This window comes from Berghia stephanieae, chromosome 11 (genome assembly GCF_034508935.2).
Source record: "Berghia stephanieae isolate SIO BIC M18660-M18661 chromosome 11, UCSD_Bste_1.3, whole genome shotgun sequence".
Taxonomy (NCBI): domain Eukaryota; kingdom Metazoa; phylum Mollusca; class Gastropoda; order Nudibranchia; family Aeolidiidae; genus Berghia; species Berghia stephanieae.
The window spans coordinates 26,066,574-26,085,078 of record NC_088370.1 but is presented as its reverse complement, the minus strand read 5'-3'; the positions used below and the strand labels follow the sequence as shown (position 1 = coordinate 26,085,078).

At 35.0% G+C, this 18,505-nt stretch overlaps 1 protein-coding gene across 1 annotated transcript; it reads left to right on the top strand.

The window, feature by feature from the left end:
- Positions 1-1,032: 1,032 nt before the first annotated feature.
- On the top strand, positions 1,033-18,133 carry LOC144957261 (hydroxymethylglutaryl-CoA lyase, mitochondrial-like). The gene is made up of 10 exons (XM_078888347.1): positions 1,033-1,117; positions 3,042-3,110; positions 4,037-4,144; positions 5,378-5,473; positions 6,281-6,339; positions 7,448-7,537; positions 9,472-9,535; positions 10,298-10,486; positions 11,608-11,733; positions 12,699-18,133. The coding sequence occupies exons 1-10, from the start codon at positions 1,037-1,039 to the stop codon at positions 12,801-12,803; spliced, it is 987 nt and encodes a 328-aa protein (XP_078744473.1). The 5' UTR covers positions 1,033-1,036; the 3' UTR covers positions 12,804-18,133.
- Positions 18,134-18,505: the final 372 nt, after the last annotated feature.

Below are 18,505 nucleotides of genomic sequence, written 5' to 3'. Positions count from 1 at the left end.
TAATAGGATTATTGTGTTAACATAAACAGGCACACTGTATTAGATAGGTAGACAGACAGATAGATAAATGAATAGGCAGACAGATAGATATATAGATAAGTAGATAGCGAGATAGATGGATATATGGATAGGTATAGATATAGATGGATAGATACATAGATGGATTGATATATGGATAAATATATACCGAAAAACAGATATATATATATATATATATATATATATATATAAATATATATATTATATATAGTATATATATACACATATAAAGTGATATAGTGAGATAGATGGATAGATAGATAGATAGATAGATAGATAGATAGATAGATAGATAGATAGATAGATAGATAGATGGGTGGATAGATAGATAGATAGATAGATAGATAGATAGATAGATAGATAGATAGATAGATAGATAGATAGATAGATAGATAGATAGATAGATAGATAGATAGATAGATAGATAGATAGATAGATAGATAGATAGATAGATAGATAGATAGATAGATAAATAGATAGATAGACAGAGAGACAGACAAATAGATAGGCGGAGATTTGGTCTCGATTCACATTCCTTAGGTATGGCGGAAAAAGGTAAATAAATGGATACATAAATAAATAGATAAATGAATGTAATTGATAAATATGTGAATGAATCAACAAATAAATAGATAAATAATATAAAATAAATAAATAACAAGGAATTTACCCGGGAGGCCTTCCGAAAGCTCCTACATCTCCAGTTGGGAGTTTGGGAGGGGGAAAACTTTTTTAAAAATAATGTTCTTGTAGGGGGTTTGGGAGAGGGGAGACTTAAAAAAGACGTTTCCCCCCTCCCAAACCCCCTACTAGAAGAATATATAAAAAAAAAAACAAAGCAAGAATACTGGGGATGTAGGAGCTTTCGGAAGGCCACCCTTTGATCGATCAATCAATCAATCAATCAATCAATAGAGCTAGTTTTTAGACCACGACGAATTTTTCAACCTTGACTTTCGACTTTCGACCTTCGACCTTTTGTTATTTTCTTTTCATCATGGCGACTGCTGTTAGATGTGTCAATCGAATGATCTGTCAAGGCGTTCGTCCCATTTCAACTGGATATGGGTCCACTGCCGTAATATGTCCATTTGTTTGAAATAGCTATATAATTCAATAGTTTCTCATTAGATCTACATAGTTAAACTTCTTGATTGAAAGTGAATCTCTTTAGAAAATGAGCGTTTAAGTTGGACCACCAAATCAGGAGGATGCCATTTCCCTGGGATTTGATTTGGCTTTTGGACTTTTAACTGTCACTAGAATTGCCTCTTTGCGGCAAACTGTTTGGGTTATAATCTGAGGGAAATTGAAGCCAAATAGAGCGAATCTTGGGTGATTGCTCCGCTCGCTTATTACCAGTGACTTACCGTAGTCAAGGGACGTTTTGGTGAGAAGTAGAGACTGAACCTCTTTTTTTTGTCTTCCTGCCTGCCAAATGAAATATCTAGACTAGATAGCTATCTAAGATAGAGACAGTCCCTAGACAATCATGGAAATGATTTAGGAGTATGTAAAAATGAGTAAAAATTGTCTTTAAAAGAATGATGGCAGGTGGAATCAAATAACTGCGAGTTCAATCAAATTTGATAGAAAAGCTTTTCAATAGATTGTTCTTCGATGCACCAACTCATTTGGCAAATGTAATGTCGCCTTTAAAAAAAGTATTATAGTTTTAAAAGTTTTGCTCACTGTACTTTACTGTCTCTCTGTAGGGGTTTGTAAAATAAAATAAGCCATAAGATGAAAAGTTATTTTTGCCTAATGATACAAACACTAGTCACACACATATATGTCAACGAACATCAAATCAGTGATCAAGATAATGGAGAGCCAAACAAAAAAAAAAAAAACAAAAAAAGAAAAGTTACAAAAAAAAACAAAAAACAAAACGATTTCCACATAACAGTTAGCCCATTGGCGATCACTGAACTGGTGTTATCGAAGTACCTGTCCAATTCTACTCAATTAACTTACCCACCATTCATGTTCTTGTTGAAATTTTTACAGGAACTGAAATGGCGTGTTATAAATGTTGCTAAATTCCTGAAAAGCGATTTTAAAAAATAAATGGATGTTATCCCGAATTCTCAAACATCGAATTCTTTGAGGTATATTGCTTATAAGGCCATTTCAATTGGTAGCGATAGAAAAGAGGGAATTTAAAGATTAATCTTAAGTCATGATCAAGGCGTGTTACACGTTATAAAAGACATAAATGATGGACGTTAGAAAATGAATGAAAATGACGCACATTACAAACATAAAACCATGTGAAAATAACAAATTTTACCTTACCCTGTCTCAGTATTTCTAGCTTGACAGATGAATGATGCTGAAGGAAGTGGTTCAAAGACTAAAATACAATTAAAATCATATTGAAACAGTTTTGTTTCCCGACAAAACAAAAACGTTTACATGTTTCATTGTGACATGAATTCATATTGGTTTTATTAAATGAGATTTTTAGATTTGTTCCAATTAACTGTATTTCATAACTTAAGTTTTGTTTGAGGCTCAAAATGCATATTAATTTCAATATTTCATATACTTGTAGGAGACGTCAAAGTTGAAGTTCGAGCACCGATGTGATACCCATCACAGTCAGGTTTTAAAAATTTCAATTTTTATACGAAATCGGTTGATTTACTTGTAAATTTTTGTCTCATTTCATTGGGAATCACACAAATATCCCAATTATTTTTTAATTTTTATTTTTAATACTTTATCAATGCGGGCCTACTCTGTGATGTTGCATTTTGTGAAAAAAATTCATCAGGATTTTCAAAATAAAATTGCTGTAACTACATTTCCACTCCTTTACACTCAAAATGCTATCTCACGCTATCTAATGAATGTGTTATTATTATGATTAGAGAAAAAGATACACTTTTGATGTTTTATACTCTCTAAAAAGTCATTCAAAACAGATGTATTGTGATGTATCATTACGCTGACCCTGACCATTATAACAAAATATATCATGACTTCTTTCTTTTCAGATTGCAGGCCTACCAAGCTTTGTGAAAATTGTTGAAGTGGGACCAAGGGATGGATTACAGAATGAACAAGTAAATTTGTTATCAATTCCTCTTCTTTCGAACCTGTATATATGTTACTCCAGCCAATGTCATATATATGCACAAGAGTTGTCTCCCTTTTGCAGATGTAAACGCCAATTTATTGAAGCTCATTGGTCACCATAAGAACAGCCAGCTGTCATGCTGAAGGTGTTCAGTATTCTCCGAAAAACAAAGCTTTAATTTCACTGCTTAAGAGCCGAAAAAGTAGATTTAAAAGATTCACTACTGGTGTCCTAGGTGAAAATGTTTGGTAAGTGATTCCAGTTGGTACGTGGGAAGAATGAGTTTCGGCATGCTTCTCGTTTGGCAAAACGGCTGCTTCAGCTGCATCTGGTTTGTGCATGCCTCTGTGCTTTCAGATTTATTTCAAGTGTGACTTTCCAGACATCTTTTTGGTTATGGAGAAAGCTCATGAAGTAGGAACAGTATGTTGAAAAAAAAAAGGGGGAAGGGGGACAGGAGTTAGTTTGCAATTTGGACAGCTGGCTGTTCTTATGGTGACCAATGAGCTTCATGAAATTGGCGTTTATATCTGCCAAAGGGAGAAGACTCTTGTGTCCAGTTACCAAGGGGAAAATATAATTATAATTAGATAACTATATCACATACAATTAAAAGATTTACTATGTGTTAAGTCCTAACATTCTATTTTTATGTATTCTAGTCCTGAAGTAGTTTCTGATGAAGATTTAATTGTAGATTAAATTATAAGACTTTTGTTGATGATGATGATGATGATGATGATGATGATGATGATGATGATGATGATGATGATGATGATGATGATGATGATGATGATGATGATGATGATGGTTTTTGTGGTGATGATGAGGAGGAGTATAACTTCTCTTTGTCTCATGCCATTTTATATTATTTTTCATAATGCCGACATCACCGTTTTGTTCTTTGTGCAGGGTGTGGTACCGACGGAGGTCAAGGTGGAATTCATCAACAAATTGTCAGAGACTGGCTTAAAACACATCGAGGCCACAAGTTTTGTCTCGGCAAAATGGGTACCACAGGTATGAATGGTTTTAACAGGAATTGAATGAAACCTGGGCGATGAATTCGGAACTAGAGAGGTGAATCATTGTGTTCAAGAGCAAGAGTTACTGGAAAATCCTAAGTGTGTCATATCTGGAACATAAGTTGAGCTTTTATATAGCGCAATATCCACTAAACGTGCTCAAAGCACTTTACAGGGGATCCCTGACCAACAGCAACACTTAACATGTAGGACGAGACAAGACACCTGTTAGGCGATATTACATTTTTTTTCTGACAGTGACAGTGCTGTTATCGGCCAGATACTCATTTTACACGAGTACGATAAGAGAATGTGAGTAAAGAGCCTTTTCTAAGGGCTCAACTATGGGCCCAGCTAGGCTCGAACCCAGAATCTTCCGATTCAAAAACGAGTGTCATACCACAAGACCACAGAGCCGCACATAGAATTAACAAGGATGTTTTTGAAGATGTGGAGAAGTTGGTGAGAAAACAGGAACCATTGCTTTCATGGAAACTTTCATGGTTAGGACTTCTGGTCAGACACGACTACAGCTTGTGCTAGACAGTTATGCAAAACACGGTGGAAAGTCAATGGAGAAAAGGAAGACAAAGGAAAATGTGGCTGGATAACGTCAAGGAATGGACAGGAGCAACATTGTACGAGTTGATAGAGAAGGCCATTGATTGAGATGTGTGGCATTGATTGTGGAGGCCATATCCTGCAAGTTCCCTTGACGACCATCTGGTCATGGGAATCAGTGAGTGAATGAGTGATAAATCAAAAGGGCAGAATCATACCTTGTAAAACTTGAGACACTGACTATTTTGGATTGCCCTAAACTGTTAGGCAGTTCCGGTAGCTCAGTTGATAGAGCACTCGTTTCACATGCAAAGAGACAGAGATCGATCCCAGGTGAAATTGAGATTTTTATCTGACCTCTCAGTCTACCCGGGTCTGTTAAATCTTGTGGAAAGTACTTTTCAATTGACTAGCGTCTTATCCAAAAGGTAGCAAACACTGGCCACTGTCCATTCTTGCTATAGAAACCAAGATAAACTCCGGCTCTATGCTCTGAAGGACTACTTACTAAAAATTCAGTTCAATTTATAATATTTTTTTTGTATGTTTATTTACTTTTCTTTTTTTCTTCCTCCATTTTTTAAAGCTTGTTTACCCTAATATTGCCAGATTGAGACATCATCTTTAAATTGTTTTATTTTTTTTGTTTGTTTCCATTTTATCTCAGATGGGAGACCACAAGGAAGTGATGTCACAGATCAGCCGCAAGCCAGGGGTCGTATATTCAGTTTTAACACCAAACATAAAAGGATTTCAGGGTGCTGTGAGTACAGAGTTTATTTTTGATGTCTTTGGCTTAAAAAAAAAAGTAGACAGATAAACATTGATATATGAATTTCATTATACTTCAAAATCTCTCAGTTATTCAATTCCAACCTGCGGAGGGTGCCATGTAATTTGTGGTCACAATGCGAAAGTTGGTGTTTTGTGGTCTTTGTCACCCAATCAGTCACTAACTGTGCTCAACATTTTTTTGGATTTAAATACAAGCCGTATATAGTTCACAATGTGTCCATTCTAGAAATACTGCTTTAGTTGATTTAATTTTTAACATCTGATTATAGAGGACTTTGCCACAACGGTAACCAGTGCTAATTTTCCAGTTTTTGTTGGAATTCGTATTTTGAGATATTTAGATGTAGGTAACTTTTGTGCATGAACAGGATTACAGGAAATCTTCTTCTTCCTCTTCTTCATTCAACACTAGGCCTCTACCTCTATTCTGTCCAATCTCTCTAGAGATTTGGTACTTTTCAACATTGAAAAAAACAAACTTAATAATAATACAAGTAGAGTTGATGGAAACAGTTGAGTTGAATTATTAATTTTGAATGCATTCTTTATGTCTCCATAGCTGACATCTAGAGTTGATGGAAATCATTGAGTTATATTGTTAATTTTGAATGCATTCTTTCTGTTTCCACAGCTAACATCTAAAGTTGATGGAAATCATTGAGTTATATTGTTAATTTTGAATGCATTCTTTCTGTTTCCACAGCTAGCATCTAGAGTTGATGGAAATAGTTGAGTTGTATTGTTAATTTTGAATGCATTCTTTCTGTTTCCACAGCTAGCATCTAAAGTTGATGAAGTTGCCATATTTGCTGCTGCCACAGAAGCATTCAGCAAGTAAGTGTGTTCTCTAATTGATTGAAATAAAATCACTATGATAAATGTATTAATTCGTTATTAATGAGTTAAGTAAAAGAAGAAATATTCTTAAAAGCAATGAATTATTAACCTTACAGTTTAACAGTCTTTAGCAGTTAGATAAATAAGACAAACACGAGAAAGTTTGCAGGAGAAGAAAGTAGTCAAGATCATGACATGTGTCTAAATATCTGTTGATTGGTGATTGTCTGTTTCCATTGTGAATAAATATCAACAATATATCTTAATTCTTCTTATTCTTCATACAATCTACAACAGTGACATCTTTTATGCTAGCTTATTTGTGTATTTGTGCAGCTATGTGGTCTTGTGGTATGACACTCGCTTTCAGATCGGAAGGTCCTGGGTTCGAGCCTCGCTCGGCGCATAGTTGAGTCCTTGGAAAAGACTCTTTCCTCACATTCTCTCACCATACTCAGGTGTAAAATGAGTACCTGTAATATTGCCTAACAGGCGACATGTCTCGTTCTACATGTTATGTATTACTGTTGGTCAGGGACCCCTTGCAAAGTGCTTTGAGCACATTTTGTGGATATTGCGCTGTATTTTAAAAAAAGCTCTAAAAAAAGGCTCTTTTATTAGAGTAGTGAGATGGCCTTGTGAATAAGGCATTGCGATTCCTCCCTAAAACATGGGGTTCCAGACCCATCCATATCAGCATTTCATTTCTTCCTTCAGCAAGAAACTTACGGCTAGCCTTCTAGCCTTCGGACCAGAAGATCCAAAGTTCGAGTCTCGCTCTGAGAGGTGCATAGTTGAGTCCTTGGAAAAAGCCTCTTTACTTTACTTACATTCTCACCTTTGAGCACATTCAGTGGATATTGCGCTTTATAAAGCTCAATTTAAAAAAAAAATTATTTTTTTTGATGAGTACCTGGACATTTGTTGTAAAAAACATTGTAATATCGCCTTGCAGGTGTCATGTCTTGCCTTACATGTTTAGTTTTGCTGTTGGCTAGGGACCCTTTGTAACATGTTTTAAGCCTCTTCCTTCCCCTCTAACTAAAACTTAAACTTAAACGTTTACTTTATTGATCAATATACTTTTTCGGGTTTTTTGTTTCAGAAAAAATATAAATTGTACCATAGCAGAGTCCCTTGAGAGATTCAAAGCTGTTACGGACGCTGCTAAAGATGCAGGCATTCCTGTCAGAGGGTATGTTCTGTTTATTACAATGCCAAAGAGTCAGGCATTTCTGTTAGAGGGTATGTTCTGTTTATTACAATGACAAAGAGTCAGGATTTCTGTTAGAGGTTATGTTCTGTTTATTACAATGCCAAGGAGTCAGGATTTCTGTTTGAGGGTATGTTCTGTTTATTACAATGACAAAGAGTCAGGATTTCTGTTAGAGGGTATGTTCTGTTTATTACAATGCCAAAGACTCAGGCATTTCTGTTAGAGGGTATGTTCTGTTTATTACAATGACAAAGAGTCAGGATTTCTGTTAGAGGTTATGTTCTGTTTATTACAATGCCAAAGAGTCAGGCATTTCTGTTAGAGGGTATGTTCTGTTTATTACAATGACAAAGAGTCAGGATTTCTGTTAGAGGGTATATTCTGTTCATTACAATGACAAAGAGTCAGGAATTCTGTTAGAAGGTATGTTCTGTTTATTACAATGACAAAGAATCAGGCATTACTTCAAGAAGGTAATGTTGTGTCTGCATGATCCGATAAAGAAAACATTTTTTAAAATCAAACTCATATGAAATTTAAGTTATTTGAAGCTTAACAACCAAACTGACTCTTCTCAATAAATGTATTTTCTAAAATATTTTATAAGATATCCTGAGAATAGAATAAGTATTTGGTCCACGTCGGCTTTATATTTTTTTTGCAATGATTAGTCACGAATATCTTACAAGGATTTGAATGAAAACAACAAAGTAAATTTCCCAGATTTTTTCCTGAGAAAATATTGGTTGAAATATGACTTCTGACATTTTAAGATAGTGTATATAGTTATCTTATCTTACTAAAGGCTGAATATAGGAATTATCCTTTAAATGCCTTATACAATAGTTTATAAATAACAAAATATCCTATAGCTTGTATTGTATCATTCACAGATAGTTTTGCACAACTTTGAATGTCAGGAAAAATATATCAATACGGCCATGTAAAATCGAAAATTATTATCATAGAATACTGGTTTTGAAAATTGGTCGTGATCAAATGAATCATACGGGCGCTTAAATGACCTAAATAGTGTTGAAAGCGCCGTGAAACACCTAAAAACAAAAACAAACAATCATAAATGTACAAAGTTCATAGTACAATGAAATATTACTGACAACAATAATCATGAAAGCAACAACGATAATAATTCATACATAATAATCATACATATATTGTTGTTGTGGAGATGCAAAGATGTCTGAAATATGGTGGAATCCTGATAAAGTTTACACTGCTGGACCAGAAAGATTGATTGACTTAAGCAAGGTTGACTGTATCTACACTTAGATAAAGAACAGAAATTTTGGGACAGACAAGAGTTGTCAACCTTAAGAAGTTAATTTCAGGGGTTCCCCTTTTCTGACTAAAGCCGGGAAAAAGCCGTCTTTTCAAAATTTTCCAGCTGTTCTTCATTGCTATTTTAAAAAAAATATGCACTTCCGCCACGACATCCTAAGATATCGTCGCCTAGGCATTCCACAAAGGAACATAGATAATTCATCAAACAAGATGTCTGATTTCAACAGGAATCGCCCATGTTGTCCAAGTGACCGAATTGGGGGATTAATAATCTTGGATTCACTTCATCTCTTGTTAATAATCTAGGTATTGGTGTGCTGTTTAAAGACAACAGCAAAGGGTAAGCTATATGGATGGGTATGTCATTTGATGAAGGGAAGCTTTGTACGAAATATTTTCATATAAGCTATTTAGGAGAAAAATTTTCTGGCTTTTGTGCTTTTAGCAGAGGGCTTTCTTTTCCTGTGATTTTTAAGCGTGTTTTGTTGACTTTGTACGGATTCCAGTGTGTAGATAGAAATGGGGGAAGTAAATGTGTGATATCCTGATAGTTAAGGATATTAAGGAAAAGGACACAGAATGAAACAAAGATTATTGTTTTTATTCCACAGATATATATCATGTGTACTGGGCTGTCCTTATGAGGGAAGTGTCCAACCAGATAAAGTGGCTGAGGTTCGTTGCACTTTATTATGCTTAAATTTATATAATTGCTTCAAAGACTCGATAACGATAACAGGAATCGAGTGATATGAGTAAAAAGGCATTTATTTATGTATGGAAAAGGAGACAAAACATAGCATGGACTTCCATAACGAATGTCAGACATTTATGAAAATGCAAAGAAAACTTTTTATCCATAATGGAGAAAAAAAAAAAGAAGCAAAGAAGGATTTAGGAGTGTGAGGGAGGTAGAAAAGTTGGGCTATAAATGATATAACCGTATAGTTCAATAACAATTGGAAGACATGGACTATTTAAAATTCTGAAATTCAAACAATGTTGTCGATTTACCGTATATTTACGGAATTCAGTATGTTAAGACACCTCAGTATATATTGAATACTTGGTGAATGGATGACACCTCAGTATATATTGAATACCTGGTGAATGGATGACACCTCAGTATATCAAATACCTGGTGAATGGATGACACCTCAATATATTGAATACCTGGTGAATGGAAAAAAAACAAACTAAGTAGGTACATAATGCCTATTTAACTGGAGTTCAGCGCTCAGACAGGGGTCGGTCGATGTGTTCGTATAAAATTTGCTTCTATACATGAAACATTGTGAAGGGCATGGCGCATGGTGAAAACATGGAAATGCACCATGCATATAGATGTACCTAGTTACTTTTGATTTTATGTTTTGCTTACTCATAAAAAATTCAAGTAAATAATCATTCTTTTTTTTCCTCATTCTCTATCCTCAGATTGCCAAGAATCTCCTCGACATGGGCTGTTTTGAGGTCTCCCTAGGGGACACCATAGGGGTTGGGACACCTGGAACCATGCGTGAACTTCTGGCCAAGGTCAAAGAGGTCATGCCGGTTTCCAAGATAGGCGTCCATTGTCATGACACATACGGCCAGGCATTGGCCAATATATTGGCCGCTTTGCAGGTTGGTTTTAACGCATTTTGCCACGTTTTGATCACTAATATTTTTTCGTAAATGCAATATGCACAAACCATACAGATGTTACTGGAACAGCAATAGGGGACAAAAGTGTAAATGATCTTCTGGTTTCAGAGTGATGGCATTTGAGTTTTTAGTCTAAATATATGCTGGTCGCCGTAAAGATCATCTATCCTCACTCTTTTCCTTGTGTTGATCATTTTTTTCGTTTTTTTCGTAAAAGTATGTGGCAATTTGTTACTAGGGGTCAAAAGTGTGATGCCAAAAACGCTGGTTCCAATCTCACTTGAGGACTGGATACATACCTTGTGTAAATCATCTTCTGATTTCAGAGTGATAGAATCTTATTTTCTAGTCTAAATATATTATGCTGTTCGTCAATAACGATTATCTATATTTGATCTTTTACTATGCATAATCTTAAGAATCTTCCTATAACTCCTGCTACTAAAATAGGAATGCCTTGATTCAATATGTAACCTATTCATTAATAGAGCACATTTAATGGATATTGCGCTATATTAAAGCTCTATTTAAAAAAAAAATAATTTAAGCTATAGTTTTTAACTATTCACTCTATTACAAAATGCACGATCTACTTAGCTCACCTTATCAAATGATTCTTATAGAAGCTGTTTCGGTGATACAGTCTTGGTGACAAAATCCAATCTACATTAGGTTGTCAGAATGCAGCTGGGGACTATTTTGTGTGGCTATGTGGTCTTGTCTTTATGACACTCGTCCTCAGACTGGAAGGTCCAGGGTTCGAGTCCTGCTCTGAGCAGTGCATAGCTGAGTCGTTGGAAAAGGCTCTTTACTCACATTCTCTCACCGTACTCAGATGTATAATAAGTACCTGGCTATTAGCTGTGTTATCTCTGTCAGAAAAAAAATAGAAATATCCCTTTACAGGCATTATGTCTTGTTCTACCTGTTAAGTGTTGCTGTTGGCTTGGGACCCATTTTAAAGTGCTTTAAACATGTTTAGCGATATTGCTTTATATAAATGCTTGAATTTTAAAATGTCTCGATGGTGTAAATATTTTTTAAAAAGAGTCACTGAACACTATTTTACAACTTTATTTCTATTATTATGTTACTTCTAGATGGGAGTGAATGTGTTTGACAGCTCAGCCTCTGGTTTGGGAGGCTGTCCCTATGCCAAAGGTGCAAGTGGGAATGTGTCTACTGAGGATGTCGTCTATATGATGAATGGTCTCAACATTAAGACAGTGAGTATTATTTAACTGGTTATTGGGAATTAACTCACTCAACCCTAACACCGACTATATCCGTGGTTTACCCGGATTACTTTTACCCCATGCCTATTCATTACATTTTTCTGAGACAAATTATAGGCGTAGTATCAAGCTAATGTTTTTAGTTTTTACATGTAGGAGGTGGAATTTGTCTTAGTTTCTGTGCTGTTGAATTAACAATCACAATTACTTACTACTCTTTGGATAGGATCCAACAGATAATTTTTCTTCTAAAGTGACCCCCGCACCCCCAAAAAATTAAAATAATAGAATAAAAAGAAAATTAACATCTGGCTTTCTTTTTTTCTTTTCAATGGGGGGGGGGGGGGGGGGGGTCTTTAGAAGAAAAATTGTCTGTTGGATCCTATCCAAAGAGTAGCAAGGGATCCTAACCAAAGAGTAGCAAGTAATTGTGACTGTTAATTAGATGAACTCAGGTTGAGTCGGTTGTTTATATAAAGATTGAAGACTCATCCTAGAAAGATGTTTTAACTCTTTATTCAATCACCTTCATCATAGGATTGTGGACTGAAAACTTTCCATCATTTGTTATTTGAAACAAGAATTTAACTCTATCAGCACCGAAGTTATATTCGCATTTTTGTCACAAAATGGCTGAAACCTGATTGAGGCAGCATGAGAATGACAAGCTAAGACAAAGCGACATTCGAATTCGGCACAAAATCTAAATTAAAATATCCCCCTAGGGCCAATTGAATGTTCTGATGAAATAAATGATACCATTGGTTCACTTTATAGTACTTTTGTAGAAGGAAGGATTGGATTACATTATTGTTTTTGCCTTTCAAGACCGGCTGCACTGTACGGCCATTGGCCAGTAGAACAGATTCTGCTCTGGCTGCACAGTGTGGCCAATGGTGCTGAAAGAGTTAAAATGAAAACTCAGAAGAAAAAAAAAGTTTTTGAATTTGTTTCAGGGAATTGACATTCACAAGTTGATCGAGGCAGGTCACTACATCTCTAATGCCATTGGACGTAAATCGTCCTCGAAGGTTGCCACAGCCACCAAGTCATCCCTTTAATGCCATCTCGTCTTTCATCATCCACTGAATCTGATGCCTCCTTAACGAAATCCAGTATCGGTATTACATTTGATTTGATTAAAACTTTCGAAACTTGAAATGCTGATGATTTTTAATAATAAACAAAAATGAATATAAAAGCTTCCAAAACGAACAAAATACCAAACACGGAACATTTTAGGCTCCAAACCCTTCTTCAGCCAACAACAAAAAACATTAAAGACTTGAATACATGACTAAATTAAAGAATAGTCGTCTATCTGGAATTTAGTAATGTATTATGTCTTTAATGTTTTTTTGTTGTTGGCTGAAAAGGGTTTTGAGCCCGAAACATTCTGTGTTTGGTATTTTGTTCTTTTTCGAAGCTGTAATATTAATTTTTGTCTATGACTTTTTACAGTCCACAGCTTCTCGCAGCTTAGTATCACTTTGATTTTAATAAGGATTTTTATTAATTTGGGGAATTTGTTTTATATTTTATTTAGAAGATAGCTTGAAATTTGTTGAATAGGGGAATGTTTTAAACATGCCCTTACAGAGAGAACGTCAGCATAGCATTATACATGCGTCTCTCTTATCAACTGAGGAAATCTATCGTTTGGGATAATTATATTTGAAAAATCACTTTTCAAAATGTTATTATATACATTGTTTTTAAAAATAAAAATATAACTATTAAACTTATTTTGATGAAAAGTTCACAGTGATATGTTGCAAAGAATGAAAAATAATACGGAATGCACCCAAGATAAAGAATACCCACTGTGAAACCACTGACTTCACGGTTTGGTAACTCAGACTAAAAAAAAAAAGATCGCTGAGAAACGATTTAACTGGTGAATCACGGTGAACTTTTAATCAAAATAAGTTAGATTTTTATTTTATAAAAGTATGTATATGATAACATAATTTTTAAAGTGATTTCTCAAATATAATTAAATATAAGCTTACATTCAATTTCACATTGTTATTTATTTCTTTGAGCTTCGAGCAGCAACATTTACATTACCAAATATAATTAGTGATATCTCAGTAACCAAACGATAGATTTCCTCAGAGACACATGCACAATGCTATGTTGACGTTCTCTCTCTATGTATGTTTTATGAATGTTTACAAAGACCTGAGAATACCCAAGATTGTTGCAAGTGCTGTTAAGACTTTTAAATATACAAACAATGAAATATAATGGAATTTACTGATTTTATTAAACTGTTTATGCAACACAATAGAATTGTAAAAAAAAAAGATTATAATGAAATGTCTATTAATGTTGATATGAAGTTTAATTCATTTTCAAAAATAGACATGGGTTCTATAGTTATTGGGCGGTGGAATTCATTAATTTGTTGTAGTTGAGTTGGTTTTTTTTCTTCGCCAAATATGTTGACGTTGTACAATTGAAGAGTGGTTTTCCAAAACTCCCTAACTCGGTTTTTCCCATTTTTAGATATAGAGGATTATTTACCCTACATTTTCTCATTCAGTCTATTATCATATAAAAACATCAAATTCACACAAATCTAAAGAAATTTTTGTGTCATTTGATGCTTAAAATATAATTTACATTTCAATTTTTCTCATGGATGAAAAATCTTAAAAAGTCGAAAAATGGACTCAAGGAGTTTTGGAAAACCAGCCTTCAATTATATTGAGATTTAAAAAAAAACCACTTGCACATGTGAATCTCATTCATGGAAAGAAAAAGAAATTGTTTCTGGGTGGGGTTCCTGACCTCCCATACTGGGCAGGGGGGTACATACTGTGTCTTCTATCTCCTTATATCTGTTTTCCAACATGCTTTTTGTCTTTGTCTTGGAATGAGATTACTTGGTTTTGTCCTGGCCCTGGCCGGAGTCCTAGCTGCGAGGGAAATAGTCAAATGCAAAGTTATTGTTTTGAGAGATGATATTTCTTTCCTTGTAAATCTGTTTATGTATTATTATATTTGTTATTTTGAATGTATAATGTAAGCATTTGAGTGTATTCCTCTTTGTTGGATTTTGTGTTTGTGTCCGGATGAGACTTATAGGTGATCTCAAACTAAGTACATTGGTGGTCTGCTCTTGGAATCTACATCTGATCCCTGTTTGTTCCTAGTTCCCCTGTCTTACTTTTTTTTTGGGTGCTTTAATTGTAATTCTAGAACTTTCTACTATCCCATTTTCTTCCTTTTTACTGGCTCCGATATAGCCTAAATGTGTTGCAAGCGCCATAAAACCCTTAAAAAAACAAGAAAACAAAAATAAATTGTTTGAATGTGGGCTCAGTCTTTCCCTCCCCCCTCCCCCCTCTACCTTTCCAATACCCTCCTCTGGTTACAGTCCAATGCTAAATCCCTTGGTCACCTGATAGGGATGAAGTGTTGAGAGTGGGAGAGATTTTATGATTTAATGTTGATTTCCGATAAGTCAGTACTTCATTGGGATGACTTTTATTTAAACCTTATTTTGTTAAATATGATTTTTTTTTCTTTTCTATATTACTGTAGAGCATAAGAGATTATCCATTCAAACAGATGAATTTTCTTGTTCCTGGGACATCGAATTGTTGGGAATTGAATGCATCTAAATTTCATTGTATATATTATTTTGATTATTTCGTCATTCATTTCACGTACCCATGGTAAGTGACAGTTGTTGATTATAATGACATAAGATATATTATAGTATTACGATTGTTTTGAATGTATTTTAACAACTAGAAATGACTATTGGTTTTAGGGCAAATCATGGTTTTGGCACATACGACAACAGTATGTAAAATCCTTCATTGTGTCCATACTTTTTTCTCCTGATATGTGAAACTTGTCGCTTACAATACTACGTGAAATCAATTAGATTTTATCAGAAAATCACTGATTTTCAATTAATTTATGCCTTTTATTTTCGCGTAGTGGAGTCCCTATAGCTCAGTTGACAGAGAACTCGCTTCACACTCAAAGTGACCCAGCTCCAGGACCGAGATTTTTTTCTGACCCTCCTGTCCACCCAGCAGTGATTAGATTTATATATATAAGTCTGTTAGATTGGGTGAAAAGTACTTTGAAACAGACTAACATCATATCCAAAAGGTAGCAAGCAATTGCTATTGTCCATTTCAGGCTATAGAAACTGGGATAAACTCCGGCTCCATGGGCCTAATAAGAAGCTGATATACAGAGACGTGATAAGACATGGAATGAGTTTTAAAAAGTTAGTTTAGGATAGAGAAGGATGGAAACTGTTTGTCTGTGGCTTATACCCTGACCCAGGGTGAAAAAGGCAATGATGATGGGCTTAATGGCTCTAAACAGACTTCTTTTATGTTCGTATGTAAATAATGCTGTACATATCGCAGAGACGTTATTAAATTATACAGAGGGTCTTTATTAGTTGTCTTTGTTTTTTAAAATGTTTTTTTTTGTAGCTTGACAACAACCAATAACGTTTTTGTTTAATGATAATAGTTGTTACGCTGTATTATGTTTGGGTAAACTAGACATTGGTTTTCCCTACTCACTACAAATTACGACATTTTAGTTCCAATTTCAAAACTTCACGAGCATTTCTAAGTCTTTAAAACTAATTGAAAATGAAAGTTGATTCTAGACTACATCAATTTGTGGATTTTGAAATTTTATTTAATCCTTATGATGGTAAATTGTTGATTTATAAAGTTGACTATAGCAACTTCTATTTTTATCTCCTAAGAATTACGACTTTTAAAATGTTCAAGTAGTCAGGTCAGGTTGATCGTTGAACACAATCTTGAAGTTCTGAAAACATTTTCATTCCGATTGAATCCCATAGTGGGCTGGGAGGCACTAGTTGTGTCTTCTATCTCCCTATATCTGTTTTCCAACATGCTTTCTGTCTTTGTATTCGAATGAGATTACTTGGTTTTGTCCTGGCCCTGACTGGATACCCTGGTGTTGAGGGAAACAGTCAATAAATGTATATTTCTGGGTGGGGTTCCTTACCTCCCATAGTGGGCAGGGAGGTACTTAAAGTACTTACTGTGTCTTCTATCTCCCTATATCTATTTTCCAACATGCTTTCCGTGTTTGTCTACGAATTAGATTACTTGGTTTTGTCCTGGCACTGGCCAGATACCCTAGCTGGGAGGGAAACAGTTAATAAGTGTATAGTTAGTTTTGGGAGATGATATTTTTTTTCCCTTGTAAATCACCTCTCTGTTACGTATTGTATTATTTTTTCTTTTATATTTAATGATTTGTAAACATTTGAGTGTGTTCCTTGTGGTTAGGGACCTGTACTTGTATCTAGATTAGACTTTTATTCTAAGTGATCTCAAACTAAATACACTGATAGTTTGCCCTCGGAATCTACATCTGTTCCCTGTTTGAACCATTCGCCTTTGCCTTACTTTTTCTCATGTGCTTTCAATTGTAAGTCTATAATGTTTTGACTATCCCATTTTCTCCTCTTTATTGTCTCTGAAATGATCTAAATGTATCGCAAACACCCTAAAACCCCTAAAAACTAACATTCCAATTGAGGATTAGTACTCTAGTATATTTATTTTCCCATTAAACTTAAATATTTTGTTCCGTCTATTATTTCGATTATAAATTTGATTTTTAGCAATGAGCTAATCCCGACATAATACCATGTGGTGTCCTGATATCTCAGTCGATAGAACACTCTCCTCACACGCAAAGGGACTGAGATTGATCCCGGGTGAAGTTGAGATCTTTTTCTGACTCCCTGTAGCTGGGTTTAGAAGATCCAGCGGAAATTACTCTGCACATGTCCTATCCAAAGGGTAGCAAACAATTGCTATTGATTGTTTCACGCTTTGGAAACTAGGGTACACTCCGGCTTCATGGACCTTATGGCTTTGAAGGAATACCTTTTAAAAACCAGATATCGTGAAAGACGTTAAGTTTGTAGCTTTTATCTTTGTAATTATTTAGTCGCGTTTCAGGGTGTGAGTCAGCCCGACATATTACCGTTTTGAGAGGGTGAGTCAAATTTGTCTGTTTATCCAGTTGAAGACGCCGGACGCACTCAAAATTTACAAGTTAAGATTAAATTTTTGAATTTGAGTTTTAAATCATCATCATGTCCACTGTGAAATAATAGGGTTATTGGAGGCAACAGGTCACTTGTTTCAGCGGCAAGTCAGAATTTGACCTTTTTGTTGTTTGTTTTGTCATAAAAGTCAACTCCGTGCAATAGAAGATGATCACAATTGTGAGTGTGGTGAGAATAGGAAGCCTTCATTTTGAATTTATCGGTTTGATTTCTTGGTGAAATTCAATTGGCCATACATTTTTTGATAGTGTTGTTAGAATGTTTGTAGCAAGAAAAAAGACCTTTCTAGTATTCCAATTTGTTGGTGTTGTTCTTTTTTGAGAGTTTTGTTGTTGCTGTTGTTTGTTTTGTTTTTTGTTTGTTTATTTTTTTTCTCTTTTCATTTCTTTTCTTTTTAAATTTTTAAAATCATTTTTTTGGGGGTACATCTTTACCAACCCCCCCCCCCCCCCCCCAAAACCTAAGTAGAACAAAGGATAGATTGCCCTTGGATTTACTTCTGATCTTGAACTTGTCTCCCCTTGTCTAACTTGGCCCCTTGTGCGGCTTATTGGTCTTGCAGTATGACACACAACTTTGGATAGAATCTGGGTGGGGTTCATGACCTCCCATCATAGTGGGCAGGGAGGTACTTACTGTGTCTTCTATCCCACAATATCTGTC

What these genes read in the sequence shown, in the direction of transcription:
- LOC144957261 (XM_078888347.1), top strand. Translation starts at nt 1,037, where the DNA reads ATGGCGACTGCTGTTAGATGTGTCAATCGAATGATCTGTCAAGGCGTT. An exon ending in CTGGATATGGGTCCACTGCC is followed by an intron (nt 1,118 to 3,041) that starts GTAATATGTCCA and finishes CTTTCTTTTCAG; the next exon opens with ATTGCAGGCCTACCAAGCTT. An exon ending in CGGCAAAATGGGTACCACAG is followed by an intron (nt 4,145 to 5,377) that starts GTATGAATGGTT and finishes ATTTTATCTCAG; the next exon opens with ATGGGAGACCACAAGGAAGT.